Below are 27,725 nucleotides of genomic sequence, written 5' to 3'. Positions count from 1 at the left end.
GCTATTACGTCAAACAATAGCTATATATCTGTGTAATTGGTTGTACAAACAAAACCAACAAACCATTAAAAAAAAAAAAAGGTTTAATTTTTCTGAGGTGCCCGGGTTGAAAACTGTGTTGTCCCAGTTGTGTATTGGACACGATGTGGGCTGCACGACCGCTGTCTGGGACCTCCTGCCTGCTGTGTTTATTTACAGCCCTGTTATCACCGCTAGGTACCAGGGCTATTATGTCACGCTGCCTGCCTGCTGCCACACTCACACTACTCCTCCATTCCTCCTGCTGCTGCTGTCTGTCTGTGTTTCCCACTGCCAGGGTACACAGAATTACCTTCTGCTGCCACACTGCCACCAGCTATTACGTCAAACAATAGCTGCTCACATTACTCCTCCATTCCTCCTGCTGCTGCTGCTGTCGGTCCGTGTTTCCCACTGCCAGGGTACACAGAATTACATTCTGCTGCCACTCTGCCACCAGCTATTACGTCAAACAATAGCTATATATCTGTGTAATTGGTTGTACAAACAAAACCAACAAACCATTAAAAAAAAAAAAAGTTTAATTTTTCTGAGGTGCCCGGGTTGAAAACTGTGTTGTCCCAGTTGTGTATTGGACACGATGTGGGCTGCACGACCGCTGTCTGGGACCTCCTGCCTGCTGTGTTTATTTACAGCCCTGTTATCACCGCTAGGTACCAGGGCTATTATGTCACGCTGCCTGCCTGCTGCCACACTCACACTACTCCTCCATTCCTCCTGCTGCTGCTGTCTGTCTGTGTTTCCCACTGCCAGGGTACACAGAATTACCTTCTGCTGCCACACTGCCACCAGCTATTACGTCAAACAATAGCTGCTCACATTACTCCTCCATTCCTCCTGCTGCTGCTGCTGTCGGTCCGTGTTTCCCACTGCCAGGGTACACAGAATTACATTCTGCTGCCACTCTGCCACCAGCTATTACGTCAAACAATAGCTATATATCTGTGTAATTGGTTGTACAAACAAAACCAACAAACCATTAAAAAAAAAAAAAGGTTTAATTTTTCTGAGGTGCCCGGGTTGAAAACTGTGTTGTCCCAGTTGTGTATTGGACACGATGTGGGCTGCACGACCGCAGTCTGGGACCTCCTGCCTGCTGTGTTTATTTACAGCCCTGTTATCACCGCTAGGTACCAGGGCTATTATGTCACGCTGCCTGCCTGCTGCCACACTCACACTACTCCTCCATTCCTCCTGCTGCTGCTGTCTGTCTGTGTTTCCCACTGCCATAGTACACAGAATTACCTTCTGCTGCCACACTGCCACCAGCTATTACGTCAAACAATAGCTGCTCACATTACTCCTCCATTCCTCCTGCTGCTGCTGCTGTCTGTCTGTGTTTCCCACTGCCAGGGTACACAGAATTACATTCTGCTGCCACTCTGCCACCAGCTATTACGTCAAACAATAGCTATATATCTGTGTAATTGGTTGTACAAACAAAACCAACAAACCATTAAAAAAAAAAAAAGGTTTAATTTTTCTGAGGTGCCCGGGTTGAAAACTGTGTTGTCCCAGTTGTGTATTGGACACGATGTGGGCTGCACGACCGCTGTCTGGGACCTCCTGCCTGCTGTGTTTATTTACAGCCCTGTTATCACCGCTAGGTACCAGGGCTATTATGTCACGCTGCCTGCCTGCTGCCACACTCACACTACTCCTCCATTCCTCCTGCTGCTGCTGTCTGTCTGTGTTTCCCACTGCCAGGGTACACAGAATTACCTTCTGCTGCCACACTGCCACCAGCTATTACGTCAAACAATAGCTGCTCACATTACTCCTCCATTCCTCCTGCTGCTGCTGCTGTCGGTCTGTGTTTCCCACTGCCAGGGTACACAGAATTACATTCTGCTGCCACTCTGCCACCAGCTATTACGTCAAACAATAGCTATATATCTGTGTAATTGGTTGTACAAACAAAACCAACAAACCATTAAAAAAAAAAAAAAGGTTTAATTTTTCTGAGGTGCCCGGGTTGAAAACTGTGTTGTCCCAGTTGTGTATTGGACACGATGTGGGCTGCACGACCGCTGTCTGGGACCTCCTGCCTGCTGTGTTTATTTACAGCCCTGTTATCACCGCTAGGTACCAGGGCTATTATGTCACGCTGCCTGCCTGCTGCCACACTCACACTACTCCTCCATTCCTCCTGCTGCTGCTGTCTGTCTGTGTTTCCCACTGCCAGGGTACACAGAATTACCTTCTGCTGCCACACTGCCACCAGCTATTACGTCAAACAATAGCTGCTCACATTACTCCTCCATTCCTCCTGCTGCTGCTGCTGCTGTCGGTCTGTGTTTCCCACTGCCAGGGTACACAGAATTACATTCTGCTGCCACTCTGCCACCAGCTATTACGTCAAACAATAGCTATATATCTGTGTAATTGGTTGTACAAACAAAACCAACAAACCGTTAAAAAAAAAAAAAGGTTTAATTTTTCTGAGGTGCCCGGGTTGAAAACTGTGTTGTCCCAGTTGTGTATTGGACACGATGTGGGCTGCACGACCGCTGTCTGGGACCTCCTGCCTGCTGTGTTTATTTACAGCCCTGTTATCACCGCTAGGTACCAGGGCTATTATGTCACGCTGCCTGCCTGCTGCCACACTCACACTACTCCTCCATTCCTCCTGCTGCTGCTGTCTGTCTGTGTTTCCCACTGCCAGGGTACACAGAATTACCTTCTGCTGCCACACTGCCACCAGCTATTACGTCAAACAATAGCTGCTCACATTACTCCTCCATTCCTCCTGCTGCTGCTGCTGTCTGTCTGTGTTTCCCACTGCCAGGGTACACAGAATTACATTCTGCTGCCACTCTGCCACCAGCTATTACGTCAAACAATAGCTATATATCTGTGTAATTGGTTGTACAAACAAAACCAACAAACCATTAAAAAAAAAAGGTTTAATTTTTCTGAGGTGCCCGGGTTGAAAACTGTGTTGTCCCAGTTGTGTATTGGACACGATGTGGGCTGCACGACCGCTGTCTGGGACCTCCTGCCTGCTGTGTTTATTTACAGCCCTGTTATCACCGCTAGGTACCAGGGCTATTATGTCACGCTGCCTGCCTGCTGCCACACTCACACTACTCCTCCATTCCTTCTGCTGCTGCTGTCTGTCTGTGTTTCCCACTTCCAGGGTACACAGAATTACCTTCTGCTGCCACACTGCCACCAGCTATTACGTCAAACAATAGCTGCTCACATTACTCCTCCATTCCTCCTGCTGCTGCTGCTGTCGGTCTGTGTTTCCCACTGCCAGGGTACACAGAATTACATTCTGCTGCCACTCTGCCACCAGCTATTACGTCAAACAATAGCTATATATCTGTGTAATTGGTTGTACAAACAAAACCAACAAACCATTAAAAAAAAAAAAAGGTTTAATTTTTCTGAGGTGCCCGGGTTGAAAACTGTGTTGTCCCAGTTGTGTATTGGACACGATGTGGGCTGCACGACCGCTGTCTGGGACCTCCTGCCTGCTGTGTTTATTTACAGCCCTGTTATCACCGCTAGGTACCAGGGCTATTATGTCACGCTGCCTGCCTGCTGCCACACTCACACTACTCCTCCATTCCTCCTGCTGCTGCTGTCTGTCTGTGTTTCCCACTGCCAGGGTACACAGAATTACCTTCTGCTGCCACACTGCCACCAGCTATTACGTCAAACAATAGCTGCTCACATTACTCCTCCATTCCTCCTGCTGCTGCTGCTGCTGTCGGTCTGTGTTTCCCACTGCCAGGGTACACAGAATTACATTCTGCTGCCACTTTGCCACCAGCTATTACGTCAAACAATAGCTATATATCTGTGTAATTGGTTGTACAAACAAAACCAACAAACCATTAAAAAAAAAAAAAAAGGTTTAATTTTTCTGAGGTGCCCGGGTTGAAAACTGTGTTGTCCCAGTTGTGTATTGGACACGATGTGGGCTGCATGACCGCTGTCTGGGACCTCCTGTTGTGTTTATTTACAGCCCTGTTATCACCGCTAGGTACCAGGCTATTATGTCACGCTGCCTGCCTGCTGCCACACTCACACTACTCCTCCATTCCTCCTGCTGCTGCTGTCTGTCTGTGTTTCCCACTGCCAGGGTACACAGAATTACATTCTGCTGCCACTCTGCCACCGGCTATTACGTCAAACAATAGCTATATATCTGTGTAATTGGTTGTACAAACAAAACCAACAAACCATTAAAAAAAAAAAAAAAAAGTTTAATTTTTCTGAGGTGCCCGGGTTGAAAACTGTGTTGTCCCAGTTGTGTATTGGACACGATGTGGGCTGCACGACCGCTGTCTGGGACCTCCTGCCTGCTGTGCTTATTTACAGCCCTGGTATCACCGCTAGGTACCAGGGCTATTATGTCACGCTGCCTGCCTCATTGACTGCCTGCTACCACACACTCATCCTCCTCCTCCTGCTGCTGAATTTACCTCCTGCTGTCTGTGTGTTTCCACTGCCAGGGAGCACATACAATGGCGCTTCCAACATGCGTGCGCCACCAGCTATTTGTTACGCTCAAAAATAGCTGCATTTCTTTAAAAAAAAATTGAAAAGAGAAATAAGTGAAGAAGAAGACGATATAGAAGAAGATGAAGAAGATGAAGAAGAAGAAGATGAAGAAGAAGAAGATGAAGAAGAAGAAGGAGAAGAAGATGAAGAAGATAAAGAAGAAGAAGATGAAGAAGATGAAGAAGAAGAAGATGAAGAAGAAGATGAAGAAGAAGAAGAAGAAGAAGATGAAGAAGAAGATGAAGAAGATGAAGAAGATGAAGAAGAAGAAGATGAAGAAGAAGAAGAAGAAGATGATGATGATGAAGATGAAGAAGAAGATGAAGAAGATGAAGAAGAAGAAGATGAAGAAGATGAAGAAGAAGATGAAGAAGATGAAGAAGAAGAAGATGAAGAAGATGAGGAAGAAGAAGATGAAGAAGAAGAAGATGATGATGAAGAAGATGAAGAAGATGATGATGAAGAAGATGAAGAAGATGAAGAAGAAGAAGATGAAGAAGAAGAAGAAGACAATATAGAAGAAGAAGATATAGAAGAAGATATAGAAGAAGAAGATATAGAAGAAGAAGATATAGAAGAAGAAGAAGATAGAAGATAAAGAAGAAGAAGAAGAAGAAGTATATACAGTACTGAACAAAATTCTGGACACAACTTCTCTTTTCACCTTTTTTTTTTTAAAGGAACATCCCCACATAATCACTTGCTGTTGTTACTTGGAAAAAAAGATGTTTCTTGCATCATTCACCCTCAAAACAAGTGTTGGAAGCTATTTAAGGCCAATTCGAATAGTCAGCTCGAATAATGAGCTCGAATACCGATTCGAATAGTGAGCTCGAAGTCCGAGGTCGAATCGAATAGTAAAAATTATTCGACTCGAATATTCGACTGACCTCGAATAATTTACTATTCGAATTCGACCAAACTCGAATTTTAAAAAGGGGTATTTGAGCACCACTGCGCGGGAGGATGGTGTGGGACTTAGACGTGTTTATGGGGTGGGAGGAAGCCCCAGGTAAGTATCAGAGCTGTACTTTCTGTCGTCTCTGAGTCTCTTTAAGGTTGTTTACATTAGGCAGTTAGGCACATTGTGTAGTCTATGCTTTGTTTTCATAGCCTGATCACTCGGTTTAGAAATTGAAGGGAACAATGATGAATCTCACACTGCTGCTGTAATCCTCAATTTATTGTATGCACATGCACAGTACAAACCCACTTCAGGTGAATACATTCTTACCACTAAGGGGCTGAAGAGGTGACTGGAAAAAGTCAATAGCTGCCACTAGTGATGATCATGTCTAGGATAACTCATGAAGAAGCATGTGATCAGTTTGGTCAGGTGATAGATATGTAAGTCTTTGATTTGTTATTCATGATCATGTGCTAAAGCAGGATGTGATCACAGCAAATCAGAGCTTTGCAAGTATTAGTTCATTCTCCTAGACATTCTCCTAGACATGACCAGTACTAGTTGCCACTAAACTATAGTGGTTTGGTACTGTGCACACAATAAATAGTGGATTAGTGCAACAGCGCAGGGATCATAATTTTTCTTTCAGTTTGCATTCACCTATTACTCCGAGAACACACTGAACATCTAGCAACCACTTAGGAGATTGTACGTTTCTGTTTTTGTCCAACATTCCTCCAAGTAGCAGTGATGATTCTCTCCTCTTATTGCATGTCATTTTGTATGGTATGTGTGTTTCTGTGCATGTTATTCAGAAACACAGAGCAGTGCAAGGGGAAAATGAAATCTGTTATGGTGCAAGCAAGTGAAGTTTGGTCAAGTGTTAGTCGAGGAGCAGAAATGCAGACACATACCAACAAACCAGTGATACCTTTAATGACTATTGCAAGCATTCAAAACGTTAAAGGGGCACTATGGTTAAATAACTGGTTATAATATCATTTAATATAAAATATGTGCAATTGTAGCAATGTTTAACACATATATTGTGTCAGGATAAACATCTATTTCAATATTACATTACCCTTAGTTAGAAATGAGTCGCGTCGGCAGAGGAAATTATCTGACGCCAAATCAGCACATACCATTTGAGCTGCTGTTGTAATCCCCCCTTTGATATTTCGTGAGAGGATTCCTCCAACTCCTATAACGGCTCACTCGAGCAGTTCATCTAAGCCACCGTACGTCTCAGGACATTGACGTACGGCTCTGATGAAAAAATGCTCCCTGCTGAGGCATCCCAGCTGGCTCAGGAACGGACTTGTTGTCCATTGCTGTGGACACCAGCTCTCTGCTTTTGCACAGGATTCTGGCATCTAGTTTTAGCAGGCACAAGCGATGTAGCTGTGTCCTGCATTCTTTTCATCAGAGCCGTACGTCAATGTCCTGAGACGTACGGCGGCTTAGATGAGTAGTAAAACTGCTCGAGTGAGCAGTTAGTAGTTGGGGGAATCCTCTCTTGAAACATCAAAGGGGGGATTACAACAGCAGCTCAAACAGCTGATACGCTGCCTCCTACTGCACAATGGTATGTGCTGATTTGGCGTCAGATAATTTCCTCTGCCGACGCAACTCATCTCTAACTAAGGGTAATGTAATATTGAAATAGGTTTTTATCCTGCCACACTATATGTGTTAAACATTGCTACAAGTGCACATATTGTATATTAAATGATATTACAACCAGTTATTTAACCATAGTGCCCCTTTAAGTTTCTTCTTCATGCATTATACAGAACTGGATCCAAACCGTTCAATCGTTGGTTTGGATCCAGTTTTGTATAATGCCTGAAGAAGAAACTTAGCATTTTGAAAGCTTGCAATATCTCATGTACAGTTAGTTCTTAAAGGTATCACCAAAATCAACCTTTGTTTGTTTGCTGTCAGTTATAATGCAAATGTGTAAACATGCCTTTGCTAGCCATGAGCAATGCATCTGTATGTGAAATTGTTTTGCATTATGACTGCAGTTCACATATTGTGAACTAGGATATAATGTAAGTGTTCTTGTGTGACTTGTTCCTACATTTTTTACTGCTTTAACCATACCATATAAACACAAGTAGTAGGATACTAGGATGCAAGTACAATTTCTCCTCACTTGGAAGACTGCAAAAGAAAAAAAATCCACTAGGAAACACCAAACCTTAAGATTTTTTATTATTATTATTTTTTGTGCTTACTTATTTAAAAAAAAAGGTGAAACATTTCATCATACCTCCCGGTTGAGTCACCATTCAAAGAACTTTTTTTTTTTACCAGTTGCAGATATTCTGCCCTTCACAAAAGTGCGGAGCAAAAAAAAAAATCACATATCTTATAATACGGGAAAAGGGCATCTTATCCATGAGTTTCCCCACAATGTTTTTTGTATTTGTTATTTATTTATTTATTTATTTACCTAAACTTACTGGATAACTACTTGCACAGAAAAGGGATTGGAGGTCATCCTAAGTGATCTAATGAACTTTGTACCACGTTATTGACTGTGGACAGGTTTATTGCTTGAAAAAAAAATCTGATCTGATGGAAAACACAGTTTAAGTGAACCAGTCTGTTGATCACTTTGCATAACCAATTTTCAGGCAATGGGTATGCAGCAGATAAAACCTAAACATCATAAATTGTTCAGCAACCATAGCAACTGAGTCACTGTCACACCCATATTGTGTAAACTCTGAACTACTAATAATGAGCCTACAGGCAAAAACTACTAATACTGTTCAACTAAAGAAAATCACAGCAGCCTAGTAACTCTTTCCCGTAATCTGTTTACACTTTAACTACAATATCTCTGTAGGGCATTAAAGACTAACACAGAAAGGTACTTAATGCAGATAATTCTTCTTCTATGTGCAGTCAAGGTGAAACAGAACACAGAGTTCTCATCTTGCATAAGTAGGAAGGGGAAAAATCCATAAATCAGATTTTTCATAACAGTGAATCCTAACAGATGAGTGCAGTGACACCTATATTTTTTCTCAGCAATTGTGCAATATGCATCTTCTGAATAGAAAATGTGTTTGTTCCTCTCTACACAGAGTAAACCAAAATGGGATTAACCCCAAATTGCTCACATTCTAAAATGATTGACTCAGAGGTTGAATACCTTTACCAAACTAGACTCACCCCTTGCTTACCAAAACAGGTTAAGTGATGCAGGATTGTAGTCCAGGGTGCACATGTACTTACAAGTGATATTAGTTTATTGGGTAATTAAAAAGTTTAAGTATAAATTTGTATTCTAAAAACAGAAGGCATTGGCAATTATTCATATTTCTTTCTATGCACAAAAACCATGATGAATCACTTATGAATATGATAATCATTCCTTTTTGTACTTGTTGAAAGAAAGTCACGGTGGATGGTTTACAGTGTGTCTATAAACTTGCACACAACTTGTTAAGGTTCATTTGCCCTCATCAGTGCAAGGTATGGACTAATGGACTAATATAGCTCTATGAGAAAGGCTTGAAAATATCTTGATTTAAAATTCACATCAAACAAGTTAATTTAGAATTTTAAAGGGGTTTTTATTTTACTTTAAAATTTATGTGGAAACAGGTAAGGGGTACATTAGTACACAAAATCCCATTGCACCGCAGGAAGCACATACATCTTGTGGGGGGGACACTAAATATCATCACACAGTCTCCTGTGTGGTTAGATCTCTGAATCGCAGTGTTCTAGCCAGCAGGCAGAAAGTGACAGATTCTTTTTTTTTTTTTACAATGGAATGATCTTTGTTGCTCATTGCAACAGTGATCATTTATACATTAGAAACTGTGATTGGCTTTGGGAACATTTGTTCCCATTCACCAATTTGTACACCCGCGTGTGACTCTGTGAACGCCCCTCACAAACAGGAAGGGATCTTCATCCCTAGCAACTGAAGTGTAGGGAGGAAAACCGGTTAAGCATTCTCAGGGGACATTTGTACACAGCAATAGTTAATGATTCACTCCTCGGCATGTACTGCTATACTTCAGTTGTGTAGGGGGGGATCACAAGTCCAACTAAACAATTCATGCATACAAAAAGACTACAGAAGCAGAGCTAGTTCAAACCTTTAATATGCTTATGTCCCTACCTCTCCCTCTAGATTGTAAGCCTTTGGGCAGGGTCCTCCTCCTTTTGTGTCCTACCTGATCATGCACCTCCATTACTGTGAACCCATGCTATGCATTTGAGTGAACCTAACTTGCCTAATCTCCATGCTCCCATCCAAAGACTGACTAAGCATTACCTTGTCCTCATACTGTGCTGCATGATCTGGTCTTTTTTGTATTCCTGTATTGTCATATTGCTGTATGTGACCCCTAAATATTGTCTGTAACCTAAACTAATGTCCAGCGCTGCGTAATATGTTGGCGCTTTATAAATACAATAAATAATAATAATAATAATGCTCAAACATTCAAATGTGTGAAAACAAGCAAAATAAAAAATATTGCTAGTTTCCACACAATTGAATGTTTGAACATATTAAAGCTTGACTTAGCTATGGATCCGTGGCCTATCTTTTTGTACACATTTGAGTAAATGCTAGATTCTCCATCAAGAGCTAATCTTTGTCTAATGTGTATATAGCTTAAAGAGGCAGTGTAACAACATATAGTAAAATGTAATATATTTTTCAGGATACCCAATTTTACATTGTTCATCCTGGTTTCACCATCAGAAATGCTTTCTATATGTTTATATTGCTGTATGTAACACTTCCCTCTCAGACAGTAAGTGAGTAAAAAATAAGCAATTTTATTTATGAAGTTACACTCAGTTAAAGTGAACCTCCGGACTAAAAATCGACTCAGCAGCACTGAAAAGGCTTGGCGTTTCTTTAACAGTTTCACAGCATCAGAACTTTGTTTCTCTTATACAAACCTCATTTTTAGCTGCACAGAAGAAAACTGCCCAGGCTTTTTTTCCCTGATGCTGTGCAAAGCATGATGGGATTTCTGATGTTGTTGTTCTCGTTCTGCTGTTTTGGTGCAATTTTTTTTTTTTTTACATTTTGAATTTGACATTTGAAGCCTAGCGTGTGCTAGGGAGGGGTAATCAGGACACAGGACGCAGGACAGTTGGAACTGTGTCTCCTGCTCCTTGTCACCTCCTTCCAACCAAAAAGATGGCTGCCCCATGACAAAGATGGCAGCCCCCATGAATCACAAACATTTGCCTGTTCTTTTAAAACAGGGTGGGTAAGAGATTATATTACCTATCTATTCTAATTACCATAACTAATGTAACTTGATGACAGTATGTTTGTTTAGGCTGAAGTTCCCCTTTAAGTCTCTCTTTAAGCAACGCCAGCTGTACCCCTGTAATATGTTGATGTATGTTTAAGTTAAGTGGCAACATAACTGCACGATAGACATATTTCTGTTTTCAAAAGAAGTAAAAAAGTACAGTAATAAAAAAAAACAGGCTGCTGTAAAATTCGCAAATAGCATAGAAGTGGATATTCACTCCACAAAAATGAATTGCAAGTGTGTAACAAGTGAATTGCAGGCAGAGGTGGATATTGGCTACAAGAATTTCACTCATCTTAATTCCTTAGCATAATCTGGAGTGGCAAAGAATGATGAAGGGTTATGATGAGTCACTCCTCTGCTAAGGCTTCTGACAGAATATAATACAGATGAGATGTCAGCAAAGGTTGATTTTGAATATTTTATAGTACTCTTGTTCTGAATTCCTTCTCAGAGCTCATCATTTTGCAGGCTACTGTATTGTTAACACTTTTGTTCCCTGGTGTCACATTGCATATTCAGGAAATGAAATGTGTTGTGTTTTGGAATTATGGCCATTCTGTATTTGCCTAACTTTGTTTCATAGCTATTTGAACATGGTTTCCAATACTAGTCTCTAAACTCAGTGCATGCTGTTTGTTTGCTGGACCATATGAATTTACCTAAATAGGGTTTGATAATTTGGAGTTTAAAGAGACTCCGTAACAAAAATTGCATCCTGTTTTTTATCATCATACAAGTTCCAAAAGCTATTCTAATGTGTTCTGGCTTACTGCAGCACTTTGTACTATCACAGTCTCTGTAATAAATCAATGTATCTTTCCCCTGTCAGACTTGTAGGCCTGTGTCTGGAAGGCTGCCAAGTTCTTCAGTGTTGTGGTTCTGCTATGAACTCCCCCTTCCAGGCCCCTCTATGCACACTGCCTGTGTATTATTTAGATTAGGGCAGCTTCTCTCTTATCTTTTACAAGCTGGATAAATCGTCCTCTGAGCTGGCTGGGCTTTCACATACTGAGGAATTACAGACAAAGGCAAAGCTGTTTGCATGAAGAAACGAGCAGCCTGAAACTTCAGTGCATGAGAACTGCAGGGGGAAAGAAACACACAAATGATCTCTTGAGAGAGATTCAAAAGGAAGGGTGTATACAGCCTGCTTGTGTATGGATGTATTTTCTATGTGTGGACATACTGTACATCAACCTTCTTCCTGTTTTGGTGGCCATTTTGTTTGTTTATAAACAAACTTTTTAAAACTGTTTTTAACCACTTTTAATGCGGCGAGGAGCGGCGAAATTGTGACAGAGGGCAATAGGAGATGTCCCCTAACGCACTGGTATGTTTACTTTTGTGCGATTTTAACAATACAGATTCTCTTTAAATATGTTTTAATATTTGGAATGATGCTTTTTACTTTGAAGTATGCCTGCCACAAACCTGGACAATCCAAACTGAGCAACTGATGTAAACATAGGTAAAAAGCATTTGCTAAATATAATGAGTACAGTCCAGAAATCGGAGTTGCTTATACAATATGCAAACTATTTTAGTAAAAGTTGATTTTGGTCCCATCCCTTCACCTCTTAGGGCCTATTTCCACTACACGCAGATTGGATGCAGAGAAGATGCAGAATAGATGCAGAAAAACTGACTCCAATGAATGCTTATGGGAAAATCTGCATCAGAAAATTGTGTTTAGTGCAAACAGGCCCATAAGGTTTTATTGGAGTCAGTTTTTCTGCATCCATTCTGCATCTAATTTGCGTGTAGTGGAAATAGGCCCTTAAAGAGGACCTAAACGTATGCATAGTAGAGAAAGAAAACACATAAATACTAACCATGTTTGCATTTAGAGATAACAGGCTGTCTAATTCTCCCTTATCTGGAAGTAATAAGTAAGTGTAATTTAAGCTGTCAACTTTGTCTAAACACCTCTGTGCTGCAGTGTTGTGTTTAGAGAGCCTATATGTAAACGCTGGAGGTTTAGCCCTGTATGTGCTTTCAGCAAACCAGGAAGTAACAGTTCTGCACCATCTCTGAGGAGATCTGTGAGCAGGAACAAAGAAATAATTTTCTGTAAAGGATAATATGCTGTTGCTTCTCTTTTACAGCAAACAGGAAGTCCCGGATTTCGGTCCACTTTATGTTGCTCTTTTTCCTTTTAAGGTCATAATAAACTGCCCCAGTGTCCTGGTTTATCTTTTGTAAGACAGGACAAGACTAGTCTAATGGTACAATCTCCCAATCATTCAATCAGATTGAGTACCATTAATGGTGCAGATGACAATGAATTTTATTGCTTATGCTTTTCCCCTCAGTGGATGGGCTGAATGATTATTTCCGATTGATCACAACAATTGGAATGGACAGTCGATTATTCAGGAAATTGGATAATTAATGGGCATCTTTATCCCATCTTCAAATGCAACTGGCTCCCTCCTTCAGGCACTTTACTTGGGGAGATTATGCATTTTGTAATATAAACGTACACCCACTTCCTCAGCACCAGTACCATGCAATAGAAATAATCATGCATTGTAAACGGTACACGCTCAATACCACTTTAAAGATGTAGTAGGTTTTTTTTTTCTCAGAGTTTGGTAGTACAAAACAAAAACTTGAAGAAAAGACAATGCTGCATCCATAATCGTGTGTTGCCTGTTATCTATAGCCTTTATGGATATTTTAAATGAATGGATGTTAGTACTTGATAATTTGATGTGGGTTACTACTAAATTGCTTAAGTGGGCCCTACAGTAGCAAACTTTTTTTTCCTGTTTTTTTATTTTTTTTCACTACAGACAGTGCAGAGTTTTTCACACATTATCCATAGTGATGGGAGACATTTCCATTGTGAAGTTGAGCAGGCGAGTAAGGAACCTGCATGGAACTATTTTTGAACAGGTACATTTATACTTTGACACATGTTTACAAACACACCTTTGCACACCAATACTGATGCAAACATTCACCACAGCTACCTCAATTCCCATTGACCATTCCAACCCAGCTGACTTTAATCTAAAGGGCATGCAACTGGGCATAATTGGAAAAAAAGTTCACAGCTGGCAAATGCACATGATGTTTCCAGAATGCATATTCACCAGACTTTTCGTCAGCATCAAAATAATAATTAAAATAGGCTGTCCAAAATTGTCTTTCATCTGATATTACCTGTTCCCTTCTGTTTATTAAATGTGTGTATTTTTTTTCTTTTCTTTTTCCTTTTCTTTATTTTGCATACACACCTCAAAGTGAATGCAGTCGTATCCTGATTCAGGAAGGCAATTGATAGTCTCAAGGCAGTGAAGCTTATATGCTAGCTTTTATCACATATTCTGAGACAGGGGTTTCACTTCACTTTGTGATTGATTTCTTTTTAAGAGAATCATATGAATGTAAGGAAAACAAGTGCATGGGAGCTGTCCAGCATCCAAGATGCTGAAAGTGGACTTTGTTCCCACTTTTTATTTACTCCCATAGATGTAGTATACATGTAAGATTAAATTCAGTTCAGTTATCATTTTAACATTAGTCTTAATGATGTTCATATGCAGTTTTCAGTAAGTTTTCACTTAGTTGTGCAGTTTTCCCAGGTGTTCAGACATGTTTCTTCAGTTTGAGCTCAGGATGATGTTAGAACATGACTTAATGATTTCAGTTTAAAGTGAACCTCCGGACTAAAAATCGACTCAGCAGCACTGAAAAGGCTTGGTGTTTCTTTAACAGTTTCACAGCATCAGAACTTTGTTTCTCTTACACAAGCCTCATTTTTAGCTGCACAGAAGAAAACTGCCCGGGCTTTTTTCCCCTGATGCTGTGCAAAGCATGATGGGATTTCTGATTTTGTTGTTCCCGTTCTGCTGTTTTGGTGCAATTTTTTTTTATTACATTTTGAATTTGACATTTGAAGCCTAGCGTGTGCAGCTGGGGGGGATAATCAGGACAGTTGGAACTGTGTCTCCTGCTCCTTGTTACCTCCTTTCAACCAAAAAGATGGCTGCACCCATGACAAAGATGACCATGAATCACAAACATTTGCCTGTTCTTTTAAAAAAGGGTGGGTAAGAGATTATATTACCTATCTATTCTAATTAACATAACTAATGTAACTTGATGACAGTATGTTTGTTTAGGCTGAAGTTCCCCTTTAAGGACCACTACTGTGAAAATAAATGTTAATTACATAGTTACATACATAGTTACATAGTTATTTTGGTTGAAAAAAGACATACGTCCATCGAGTTCAACCAGTATAAAGTACAACACCAGCCCGCTCCCTCACATATCCCTGTAATTACATATGAAAACATACAATTAAGAAGTATGTTTCTTCCAGAGTAAAATGAGCTATAAATTACTTTTCTCCTATGTTGGTGTCTGACAGACCCAACAGGTTTTGAATTAGACCATCTCCTCATGGGTGATTTTCAGGGATTTTCTTTGTTTTCAAAAATGCTTAGTGAATAGCAGTTTCTTCATGCAACTGCCAATAAAGTGTGCAGAGAACAAGGAGGCTGGCCAGCATCTTTGTATAAATGCTTTTCAGGGAATGTCTTTATAAAGAATGAAGGCTATGCTGAGAATGCCCCATGAAGAGATGGACTAGTCAAAACCTGTCGGTTCTGTCAGATTTCTACTACTTGCTGTAAGTGACAACAACATAGGAGAAAAGTAATTTATGCCTCCCTTTACTCTGGAAGAATCCTATTTCTTATTTGTATGTGTCTACAAGCATTTTAATTTTACAGGTTTTCGCAATAATGGTCCTTTAAAAGCTCTGTCACTATACACTAGATATTGAAATGACCCTTGCACAAAATTTCACATTAGACCTGATTCACAAAATAGTTCTTTTTCTCACCTTATGGATAAAATTACTTTTTCAGAATGTTAGCAAGCAAACAAAGGACTCAAAATAAGTTGTTCCAGATTAACGTAACTTTGATTTTTATATGTGTCTTATTTTGTTTGTACAGGGCTAAAAAAAATACAATATACAGTAGGCTAAGTGTAAAAAAAAGCAACCAAATACAAGGGTTGAACTTTTTGGTCTAATAACTGCTTCAGCATACTTTGCTTCTCAATTACAGTGACAACATTTTCCCCTGCTTTATTTTATTAAGCCTGCAAGAGAAAGGCAAATAAGTTGTTTACAATTAGTGTGAAAAAAAGTTTTTTTTTATGTGTGACCAAGTTCCAACTTGCCCTGATGCCCTATTGCCCTGATGTGCAAAAGTGCAGTAATATTGCCATGCACATGTTGCAATACTACCTTTACTACCAGTGATGTGTGCCGCACATTATGCTATTAGTGTGACCCAGGGTATTTGAGTAGCGTGAGCATTGCTACAGAAACCGCATTACCGCTAGTAGCTCTCATTACCATAGCAACACTCACACTACAAGAGTACTGTGAGTTACACTAATAGCGTAACTTGTGGGACATGCTACTGTTAGTAGTAATAGTGCCATGCACAGAAAGTGCATACCAATATTAATTGGTATGCACTTTCTGTGCATGGCACTATTACTGCACTTTTGTGCATCAAGCCCTATGTTCCCTATAGGGAAATAATGATATAAAAAGAGCTTCTGCACTAATGTGCAGGCTCAACCATGCTCATGTTGGCGCATCATGGTCATGAGCATGGACTGGATCTTCAGGAGGGTCCCGGCGCATAGCAGCATTAATGAGGAGGACACATAAAGCCTCTACATCAGAAGCTTCTCTCTTTTTTGGTAAGTATGCTGTGTTTTTACCTAAGGTTTGCCTCGGGTTTGCTTTAAGCACTTTCAGAATTCAGAAAGAATAAAATATATGGGTAGGTAAAGTAAAGAAAAGATCCTCATAATAACATGAAATATAAAACTTTTCAGATAATTTTTACACCTCTCTAAAGATGTATCACTGGCTTCTAATATCTAAACACATATTTGGCTCAAGAGAGAGTTTACATTTTACTACGTGAAATGTCACATTAAATATTTTATGCTGTGCAGAGCTATACAACGTTTCTCCTCATGTTTTATTGTGAAGGAAAAATCTTTGTAGAAATATCTTGGCAATAGAGTATTTTTGATATGTAGATTAATGATTTCAACCTTTTCAAAACAGTAGCATGAAGAATTCAGTTTGGATATGGAGGCAGAAAATATGTAAACTTTAAGAAACAACTTTATTACTATAAAAATACATTTTTGACAGGTTATTTTTACCTCACAAATGTGTTCTTTACAAAATGCCTAAATATTCTTTGCAATTATGCAACTTTTACACAGCACACTCTTGGGTATCTGACAATGCCCAACAATTCAAATCCTTCCTCCATCAAAAAATGGGTCATAGATGTGGAATTACCCCCTTACGTGAACATTTTCTATGGTGACAGCATATGGCCCCTTCCACCTGAATACTCTGAATGAGAAAATTGAGATGCGTGAGAAAACTGACCAAAATTTTAAATCTTTGATCCCTGTTATTACTGCAATATAAGCTAGGCTGAAAGCAGTGTGCAAGTGCTCTCCTTTTGGCAAGGTCTTACATAAAGGTTCATGGAGCTTCTACCAGATCTATCTCTCTGAAGGTGGTTTGTTTGATCAAAGCAGATCTGTAATAAGTTTAACATAATATACCAAATGAAAGAATAAAATTCAGTGAGGAGACCGTTATTTTAAAGCAGTTACCAATGCCATCATCAATACTTTGCAGTTCATCAAATCCTGTGTCTCCTATTCATCAGCCAAAACACAAGGGTAAGTGTATTAGCCAAGTGACAGGAGTACATTAAAGGGACACTTAAGTCTCTGGGAAAAATGAGTTTTACTAACCTGGGGCTTCCAGCAGCCCCCTGCAGCTGTATTGTGCCCACGCAGACTCCATCAGATGCTCCTGGCCCTGCCGGCAGCCACTTCCGGTTTCGGTGACAGGAGGGGAATGCGAGTGATTCTTCTATAGCAGCATAGAGGGCGCTATTGTTGGCCGGCAATGCGAAGAATCACTCGTGTTCCCGGCCTGTCAGCTCCTGTCGCTGAAACCGGAAGTGGCTGCCGGCGGGGTCAGGAGCATCTGATGAAGTCTGTGTGGGCACAATACAGTTGCAGGGGGCTGCTGGAAGCCCCAGGTGAGTAAAACTCATTTTTTTTCCCAGAGACTTAAGTGACCCTTTAAGCAAACAATAGAATTATCAAAATCTTGTAAACAGAGCCATTTATGACCATTTTGATGCCCCAGGTAGGGCATTTTTTGCCTTCCCAAATCTATTGAATAGGGAGTACAAAGCCTACATTAATTTTGGAGCCACCAATATAAAATGGATAGGTTATATACAAAAAATGCAGAAAGTATCATCTGGTCAGATAATACACACTGGCCCTAACTTACAGAATGCACATAAAATACCCTTTCTATAATTGTTATGATGAGCATGTTGACACTTTATAGGTATACTATTAATGCATAACCATTACTTTCTCAATGGAAATAGCAGTTGTGTATAAGATTTCTATGAAGCACAGTGTGCAAGGAATAGCTCTATGGTGCCCCACTAGGAGGTGTCACCCTAGGCATCTGTCTTGTTTGTTTATGTCTGGAATGGTCCTGCTTGGGAAAGAGAGCCTTGTGGTCTGCTTTGTCAGTTGGAACAAGTGAGCATGACTCGTCTAATTCAATAAATGTTTAACCTGAGTTTTCTCATAAGAGTTGCTTTTCCACCTTAACAAAATACTTTGTGCACATCCAGTGAACAAAAAGAACCTACAATAAATTATTCCAAACAAACAAATGTTTAATTTTGTTTCTTATCCACCTTTTAGTACTGTGTCTCTTCCAAGCTACTGAAGGGAGTTTTCAGTTGAGAAGATGAGAGAACTTCTACAAGAAAACTTGTATAAATATTTATTGAATCCGGGACCAGCTCACTAGTATGAGAGCTGCAGAAAGGTGGATTAGGTTATCTTTAGTGATGATTGTAATCTGCTATTTATGCTTATGCAGAATCTCAAGTAAAATCTTGCAGTTATGACCACGTCTAATTACAATTTTGAAATTCAATTGCCTTTGCATAATCCATTCGTAATTTTGCATCATTTTATTATTTACATTGAATTCAATTCTGCTAAATGTACTGGTTAATAGCAATGCTCTCATACATGTTACCAAAAGAGTTGTGTTAAGGGGAATAGTTGAAACAGGTCAAAAAATGTTTCAAAAAGACCTTGTAGTTTTTGAGAAAATTGATTTTAAAAATTCAAAGAAAAATGTTTTTTAAACTCTGTAAAATCACATTTTTGCTGCAGTACACGTAGGGAATCTAAAGTCAAAGTCAAAGAACACTAAGGTCTCCAGTTTAACTTACCTGGGGCTTCTTCCAGCCACCTGTAGTCATCCTGGTCCCTCAACATAATTCCACTCTTCTTCCTTCAGCCTTATAAAAAATCTGACCCAGCTAGTAATGGGATACTGCTTGTTTTCTCAAACATGCTCCTGTAACCCGGAGCATTTGGCGCATGCACAATTTTTTCAAACTGGGCAAGCGCAGAACCTTCCTAGCCACTGCATCAGGATCAAGGTACAAGTGGCCTGTGGCTGTGCCTGCAGCTTTCAGACAGGCATTAGCAGACATCAGGGAAAACAGCAGAAAGACAGTGATGGACGAGGATGACTACAGGTGCCTAAAAGAAGCCCCAGGCAAATAAAACTGGGCTTCAATATATGCAAAATTAAGCATGACTGAAAAATTATGTATCCTGATTACAGTTACAATCAAAAAAAGTTATGATTTTTTTCCAAAATTTCATATTACAATTTTGTGAATTATGATGCAAAGTTATGATTATGTTAAACTTGTGCTAATCACTAGTTATTTTGTGTAGAAAGATAAATCCAAAGCATCTAAAACTCTGTTTAATTTGTAACATATACTCATGTAGGTAGAAAAAAACAAAGTCTTGTAAAAGTAATACCTTTTAATGGCTAACTGATAAAGTTAGCCATTAAAAATGTATTACTTTTACAAGACTTTGTTTTTTTCTACCTACATATATTGTTTGGCCAACACGGTACAGAAACATTTTTACTACTATTATCCTATACTCACTAACAGCGAGGCAATGGAGCATGTATTGCACATATTCTTTTGTTGTTCTCTTAAGCAGTGACTTAATATAAACACAGGAGCAATAAGGCAAGCTCAGCATTCATACTTTATAGCACTTGGCACTAAAAAATAGTGGCCCCAGTATAAGCTGGGAATTGCTTGGGGTGTTTAAACAAACTCCATACAACACAATGATCTACATCCCTGAGTAATGAGTGTCTAAGAACCACAAATGTCTGCAGGCACAACATCTTCTAAGTCTGCTTTTGGGCTAGAAAATCACGTATTCAGCTAAATACTACATGATGTTTTATAGCCGTTTTAGGCCTATTAACCATTACTGATCTCTAATGGGCTCAGGGTAAGATTATTATTAATAGTGTTATTCTTATTGATTTATATAGTACTAACATCTTCCATGGCACTGTACAATAGACAGTACATACACTTGCACAAATAAGGAGATGCAGAAAATACTCAGTTTAACAGCTTGTAAATAGAACTGTGATTTCACAAGGAATTCTGCAATATTGGTGCCAATAAATGCCCCCTGATCTTACCAGTGTGTCCTAGTCTACTGCCTAGTCTTAATGGGCATTGTACCAATAATTCAACTTTCAGGTCAGTCTTACACTGGAAACTGGCGTTTTAGCAGCATTGCAGTGTGACGATCGAATCGCGCAACTATGCTAAAAAACAACCTTCAGGCATTACCATGGCAATGCGCGGTAATGTCCCTTCTGGCTGCAGGCTAAGCAGGAAGTGAGGCTTTCCAGCGCTCACTTCCTGTGGCCGAAATTTGAATTCCACGTAAGTGTATTGAAAAAAATATACTTCCGCTCATGCGCGCCACAAGGCAAACACTGAAAATTTAAAAAAACCTGCGTTGCCATAGACTTACTCGGCTTATGGTCCCTGCACATCACGTGCTTGTTGCCTGTGCATCAAATGTGCGACTTCCGGGGGATCACATAGCACCGCGCAGGTATAAAATGCCCCATAGACTTTCATTGGTGTAGCGTTACCCTGCAGCAAAACAGGGAAACGCAATGTGCCAGTGTGAAAGAGGCCTCAATGCTCTGCTTTTAGTAAACCTATCTATGTAGTAAACTATCATTAGCATTGCACTGCTTTAGTAGTATAAGCCTGGCAGTGTCAAGCATTCTTGAAGCTTCTTGGTATTACTTTTCTGTTATACCTGTAAAGCGTTGAACTTTTCTAAGATGAGCCTTGTCACTTATCCTGTAATGGGTCACAAATGAAAGAACTGAGATCTCCTTTACTCCTTTACAAGCCTTTCTTTTATCATACACCCTATTCACTGGCCATTTTCATACATTAATGGCAGGGCCTGTACAGTAGAGAATGCACAAAAGGCAATTGACCCCTGGGGCAGATTATGGATTTAAAGTTTCTCCTGGCTGAAAAGCCTCCCAGAGTGCCATGTAAAGGTACAGGTACCTCCCGAGCCACAGGCTAATAACATTGATCTGTTCAGGATCAAACACTTTGCTGTTCAAAGAAAAATGTGAGTTCTAATTTTACTAGTCCAGGTCAGCGAGGTTATCTTAAACTGTACAATACATTAGATTACACAGTAGCTACTTCTAATGAGCAAAAGCAGTAGAATTTCATTTTAACATATGCTAAATGCTTCTCTACAGCAATGCAATGTTGCTTCCCCGATACTTGGGCACACGAGGCCAGGAGATGGCATGCATTTTGATGGCAAAGAGTCATTACTTCCGTGCATGCGGCACCAAGGACAGCAAAACAAGAGAGAAGGCCACTGAAGAGAATAATTGCGTGCACAACGAAATGGCGAGGGTGAATTACGAAATCTGATAACCATAAACATCGTTGTCAAACTTGGTAAATACCATCGTAATTACAGACGGGAAATAATAACAAAAAGATATTAACGTTAAAAATCATTACGTAATCCAACAATACAGCTTAACCCAACCCTACCCTCACACAGAACCCTCCCCTGGTGGTGCCTAATACTAACCACTCCCCTGGTGGCACCTAGTCCTAATTATCACCCCACCCCCGGTGGTGCCTAACCCTTATTACCTAACCGGTGGTGCCTAAACCTAACCCCCCCAGTGGTGCCTAACCCTAACCACCCTCCTGGTATTACCTAAAACTAACTGCCGCCCAGGTGGTGCCTAACCACTCCCATTGGTGTTGCCTAACCCTAACCACTCCCTCTGCAGAAACACCCTTTTACTAATAAAAACAATAATATCTTTGATAACATAAAATCCGTACATATAAACAAAATAATATGACAAAAACTATAACGTTGCAAGCTTCTAAAAAATTTTTGCAGTGCCCTTTTTTTCTGGGTTTTTTCGCCGTATTAATGATAATTGCATGAAAGTCTATGGTGGTGCCCTTTTCGTCCACCCTCGTCCTTCGCCCTTTTTTCCTGCTACCAAATAATTTAATAAAATGGCCAGCCCTTTATTCAAATATCATAGGATCAAATCTACATTTCCATTGTATTGAAGCCACACTTCTGAGTCTCCTTTAAAGTTTTCTTTCCACAAAGAACTGATAATAACCGGCTTTCCCTGTTACAGTTAACTGTTTCAGATGACAGGCTAAGGTGACACAGTACAACAGGCTAAAAATAATGTGATTTCTTCTAGTCCCAATGCTGTCAAGGGTACGGACGTAAACAGAGAGATGGCAGAAAAAAATAACAATAAAAGTTAATGGCACATGTTAGTGAACTTCTGTATGCTTTAAGCATAGATTTGCTTTAAAAAATCTGTTTATAGAGTAAATCCAAGTATATTTTGCCTCAAATTACCTGAGCTTTCCAACATTGTCTTGCAACATTTATTGGCTTAAAGATGCTGGTAGATGTTGCTTAGGGTTAGTGATAGTGGCTGCACAGAAAAGGAAATTATGGAGAATCACTTAATGAAGAATGTAAGATAATCCAAAGATCTTCCTGGGAAATCACTGGAAATCATTGAATTAACCACTTCAGAGTAACCAAAGTTAATTAACGAAGCTTTGAGAGAGTAAATATAGCAGATGTTTCAAACAGCGGCAATACATGAAAAAACAAGAGCACATTTTAGCTGCTGTTGAATCCGCTTTTGAAGAGGTGACGGTGTCACCATATAATTACAGTGAATATGCTTCATTAAGCAGATGAATAATTCACTGGTGAATACAGGATGAATCTTGGGTAAACCATGGGTAAAATGGATCTTTGACTTCTTATAAATAGACACAAACATCTAAAAATAATGGAATGTAGACTATAGAAAGAAAAATTGCTGTCATTTCTGCAAACAGAAACACCAGAGTCTATAACCTGTTTTATATATTTGTGAAAATATAACCCCGAACTTAATCAATATAATCAGAACTTAATCAAATAAATCTAGGGGACTTGCTTGTAGTGCCTTAACAACAGTTCCTGTGACTCCAACAACTACGGTAGGGCAGTACTAGGGGCCTGCTCCCCCTGCCTCCCCCTTTTCTACACAGAGCGCTGTTATATTTACCTAATCCATGCTGCATCTAGTTCCCTCTTACTCCTGGCATCCATGTCCTGACATCCTGAGGCTCTTAATGAATGTCAGGTGACCAGGAGCCAGAGGATGGTAACATACAGCATGTGGCTTCTGGGAGGAAGAGGAGACCAGATGCAGAGGCTGCTATATGTATTTACTTTTAAACTCTCAGAGCTTGTAATATATTCCCTGTGGGGCAGGAAGTATGTCACTGGGATCTCCGTTGGTTCACATCCATTGTGCACACTGTCTGCGTTGACTTGCATTAGACTTTTGCCGGTCAATGCATCAGAAATCTTATCTCATCACTATAAAATGAAAAATTCTTAGAGCTGAATAGAATGGAAGTGGAATTACACAAGTATCTGAAAACTGGAAGCACCCATAAATATAAAACACTTAAAAACTGCTTAAAAAGAAGGTAGGTTTGGGCTTACCTTCAAAGATGACAACATTTATTAGACAAAGATAGGCAATGATTTCCGTGGCCTGAAGCCACTTCCTCGGGTCAATATATCTCTTTCTGACAGCTGATGCATGCTTAAGGCACCTTTTAGAAAAATGTTTTCTAAATGTATTAAACTGTTGTCATTTTTTAAGGTAAGCCAACACCTACCTTCTTTTTAAGCAGTTTTGTTGTAGGCTTATATCAGGAAATTAAAGATCAAAGAACAATCTGTAAGCATTGGAAAAAAAAGCTGATAAGCCTCCAGACCAAAGTGAAACTAAAACCTCATACATACTCTAAATTGTTCTTGGTTGAGGTGGCTGTTTGGGGCCATCTCTACCAAGAATCTTGGGTGTCTGGCCTACCTGAAACTCTCCACTGAAAGATCCAGAGAACAGGATCGTCTAAGCCAAGGAAAGTATTCCCCCCTTACTCCACCCACTAGAAGCTGCTCCATCATGCACTGTGCCATCATCCCTCCTCCTCCAAGTCTGTAGCTTGTAGCTGCAGTCTTTTATATTTTTATTAGACTTGTATACATTTGTTAATAAAAAAAAAATTACCTAAAGTAGTATTTTTACACACTAATTTTGGACCAGGTCTGTCTTTCTTCTCATTTTATTAATGCATATGAAAACATGCAAAAGGATGTGTTTTTGTAAATACTATGGGAGGCTAGAAAATATTGTTTAACACAAAATTGATATTGTCATCTTTTGCCCAACTGTGATGTTTGTCTTATTTTACCAGACTGTAAAGACCTTCAGAAAAGAGAATAGCATTGGCTTTATTTGTATTGTCAGTGTTAAAATTGCTATCAGCTTCCTCCCTCTTGGGGAAAAATAGTGTCTTTTTTACAATCCCATCCATATATTTTGTGACAGTTCCACCTGACTAAAGCATACAGAATGCTGAACCACATTGTTTTGGATCATGTTACAGAAACAATTAATCCCACAAACCTTGACCAAATAGTCCAGCTCAATGTTCTCTTCCTAACGGCATAAAGTGTACAAAAAAAAAAAAGAACTAAAGTCTGAAGTCAGTTGAGGAGACCCATCACGAAACAGGACTGCTGAGGACAAGAAGAGATATAATTCCTGACAAGTGGAAATGTCTGATGTCAAAGGCACAGGCTGAAAAGCCAATTCGATGCCAACATGAGACATCTTAACTGCTGCAGAGCTATACAGAAAACAGACAGCAAGGGTATAAAATAAACATGACCTGCTGTGTAAGAAATGTGAGATAAAGACGTTATTGCCTACGCAGTCAAAATTAAGTTATTAAATTAATATATATATATATATATATATATATATATATATATATATATATATATATATATATATATATATATTTTATATAGATACATATATATATATATATATATATATATATATATATATATATATATATATATATATACACGTAAACAAACAGCAAGCAGTGCCAGGATACAATATCACTAGAATTCAGTGGGTCTGAGGTCAGGTCTCAGACATGAACAATTCTATCTATTGCTGATATCCATGTGTTTTGCATTTTTGTCATGTGACATTACTAAATGTCGGTTTAGTATCTCACCACAGAAAAACACCCTAATTCAGGGGTCCTTTAGGCTTTTCAAACTATTTTCGTGAAAGAAAAGCAATGTAGATATTTGCCACTTAACTCCCTCAGTAAAATGTTACCACTAATCTGATAAAGCTTTTATGTTGTTATGTGCCAAGTCATGTTCTCTGTGTAGAACACGGTGCTCATTTACCATAAAGCTCACTATTTGACTCTTTATTCAGGCAATTTCCTGCCCCCCTGCCCAACATTTAACTTAAGTTAGGCCCTTTGAGGTCTTTAGGACTATTGCAGAAATTCAGCCTCTGATCGCATGATGAAGTTGAAGTGCAGCTTTATAATATTATTGGATGCAGGAGATGTTCGTGCAGCTGCACTAACTACATGGCTGCCAGCCTCAAAGACAGATCTGCTGCCTTCAAAAGCAACAGCTTGGCATACTTCGATCCAGATTTAAAATTAGTTTAAAAAGACACTTGCTAAGGCAACTGACTTTTTATCCCTAAACTAATGCAACATGATTTACTTGGCTTCCTGATCTTCAGAAACCTGCTAGATTTCATGTTTGCCTGCATGAGCTCACTGGCTCCAGCCTGCTGATCACCTGACATCTAATTGCTAAACAGTAACCAGCACAACTGCCATCTTTGTGTTTACTATTTACCTGCATCAGTGTTTTACTTCAGCTTACATCTTGAAATATGCCTGAAGAAGGGGACTAGATCCCAGAAAGTTTGCATTATTTAACTTTATCAGTTAGCCATTAAAAGGTATTACTTTTACAAGACTTTGTTTTTTTCTACCTACATATATATCCCTAAATGATTAACCTTTATATTAGGAAGGAATCCTATAGGTCATTCCTTAAGAGCATGGGTGAAGGGTGAATAGTGGTTGCATGCTTTCTTTTCCGTGCTATTCCTCGAATATAGTATTCCTCATGCAATTATGTTTGAATTTCCATGTTTGGAATTCTGACAAAGGGTAAATGCAAAAGAAAATTTCAACACATAAAAGAAAATATTCCATAAGATTAATTAGATGTCCTACCTGTTTCTTGGATTGTCTGAGTTCTCTTTTTCCGCCTCTAGCAAAGCCTCCAGCTGAGGGAGCCGAGCTGAAGTGTTGTACAAGGCTTTAGACTGAAGGATCAGGAGTCCCAGACAGAATTTGGCACCCATTTCTTCTAACTCCTTAGTTCCAACCTGTAATCCCTGAGAAGGACAGAGATGATATGGAAATTAGCAGACTACAATCAATCTTCAAGGTGAAGAACTGGCAATGGAAATTGCACACATTAATTGAACTGCATTACATAAAACCATTAATAACTTCTGCCCGTGCATTTAGATTTTTTTTTCCTGCTGTAAGAAAAAGGCTGTGAGCCAGCAGTAGTTATCAAAGCCTGAAACAGAAATTATTTCAGTTGCTCAATTTATTTTATTTATTTATGGTGAGATTTTAAAGGACACATTTGGGCACTGTGATGTGATAAGTGGGTGCTCTATGAATACTTAACAATAATATTTTTTTGTAAATTCCCCCCAAAATTTGAACACAGCAAATATGACCATATCCATTTGCCACTAGTGGTAATTTTACTCCATTGTAGTATCTAAGAGTCAAAAGAAGACAGGGACTGATTTATATATCCAACATCCTCCAACATCTACTGAAGACCAGGGGCATGACAATAGCTCCTGCTGACTGCGCTAACCCGGGGGGGGGGGGCTCAGTCCTGGTGTGTGTGTGCGGCAGAGGAGGTTCCTTTTGTGTAAACCACACACACACACACACACACACACACACACACACACACACACACACACACACACACACACACACACACACACACACACACACACACACACACACACACACACACACACCACCCCCAACACCCACCATATATATTTACATTATATCAAAAAAACTATGTTTGCTTTTACAAATTATCTCAAGGGGTTCCTGGTCCTACATTTATAGCACTTTCTTGGCATTTGATAAGTGAGTGCTAAAGCATTGGCTAGCATTCACTGAATATTGCACTGCCAAAAGTAGATCATGGTAGTTTTTACTAAAGCATGAAATAATCTGGATCCATTGGATATTCCAGCAGGTGTAATAAACCAGCTATAGAGTACTTGCTGTACAGGAACTTATGTATAGATCAGGTAGCACCAAAGGCCCATGTCAGACCAATTCTCAGCAACTGCTTTCTCACCTGTACCTTTGTACCTGTACCTGTAATTTGTATTTCATGCTAGCCCACAGGCTAATTGATAGCTAGCATAA

At 39.6% G+C, this 27,725-nt stretch overlaps 1 protein-coding gene across 3 annotated transcripts in view; it reads right to left on the bottom strand.

The window, feature by feature from the left end:
• The window catches only part of AGBL1 (AGBL carboxypeptidase 1), an 830,430-nt gene that overhangs the window by 249,328 nt on the left and 553,377 nt on the right, over positions 1-27,725 (bottom strand). For all 3 annotated transcript variants that reach the window (XM_068275162.1, XM_068275160.1, XM_068275161.1), the window contains exon 22: positions 26,481-26,644. In XM_068275162.1, coding sequence (XP_068131263.1) covers positions 26,481-26,644 — 164 coding nt within the window. The remainder of the gene's footprint in view (positions 1-26,480; positions 26,645-27,725) is intronic.

Source organism: Hyperolius riggenbachi, chromosome 3 (genome assembly GCF_040937935.1).
Source record: "Hyperolius riggenbachi isolate aHypRig1 chromosome 3, aHypRig1.pri, whole genome shotgun sequence".
NCBI lineage: Eukaryota > Metazoa > Chordata > Amphibia > Anura > Hyperoliidae > Hyperolius > Hyperolius riggenbachi.
The sequence above is the reverse complement of the archived record's forward strand: the minus strand, read 5'-3'. Positions and strand labels throughout refer to the sequence as shown.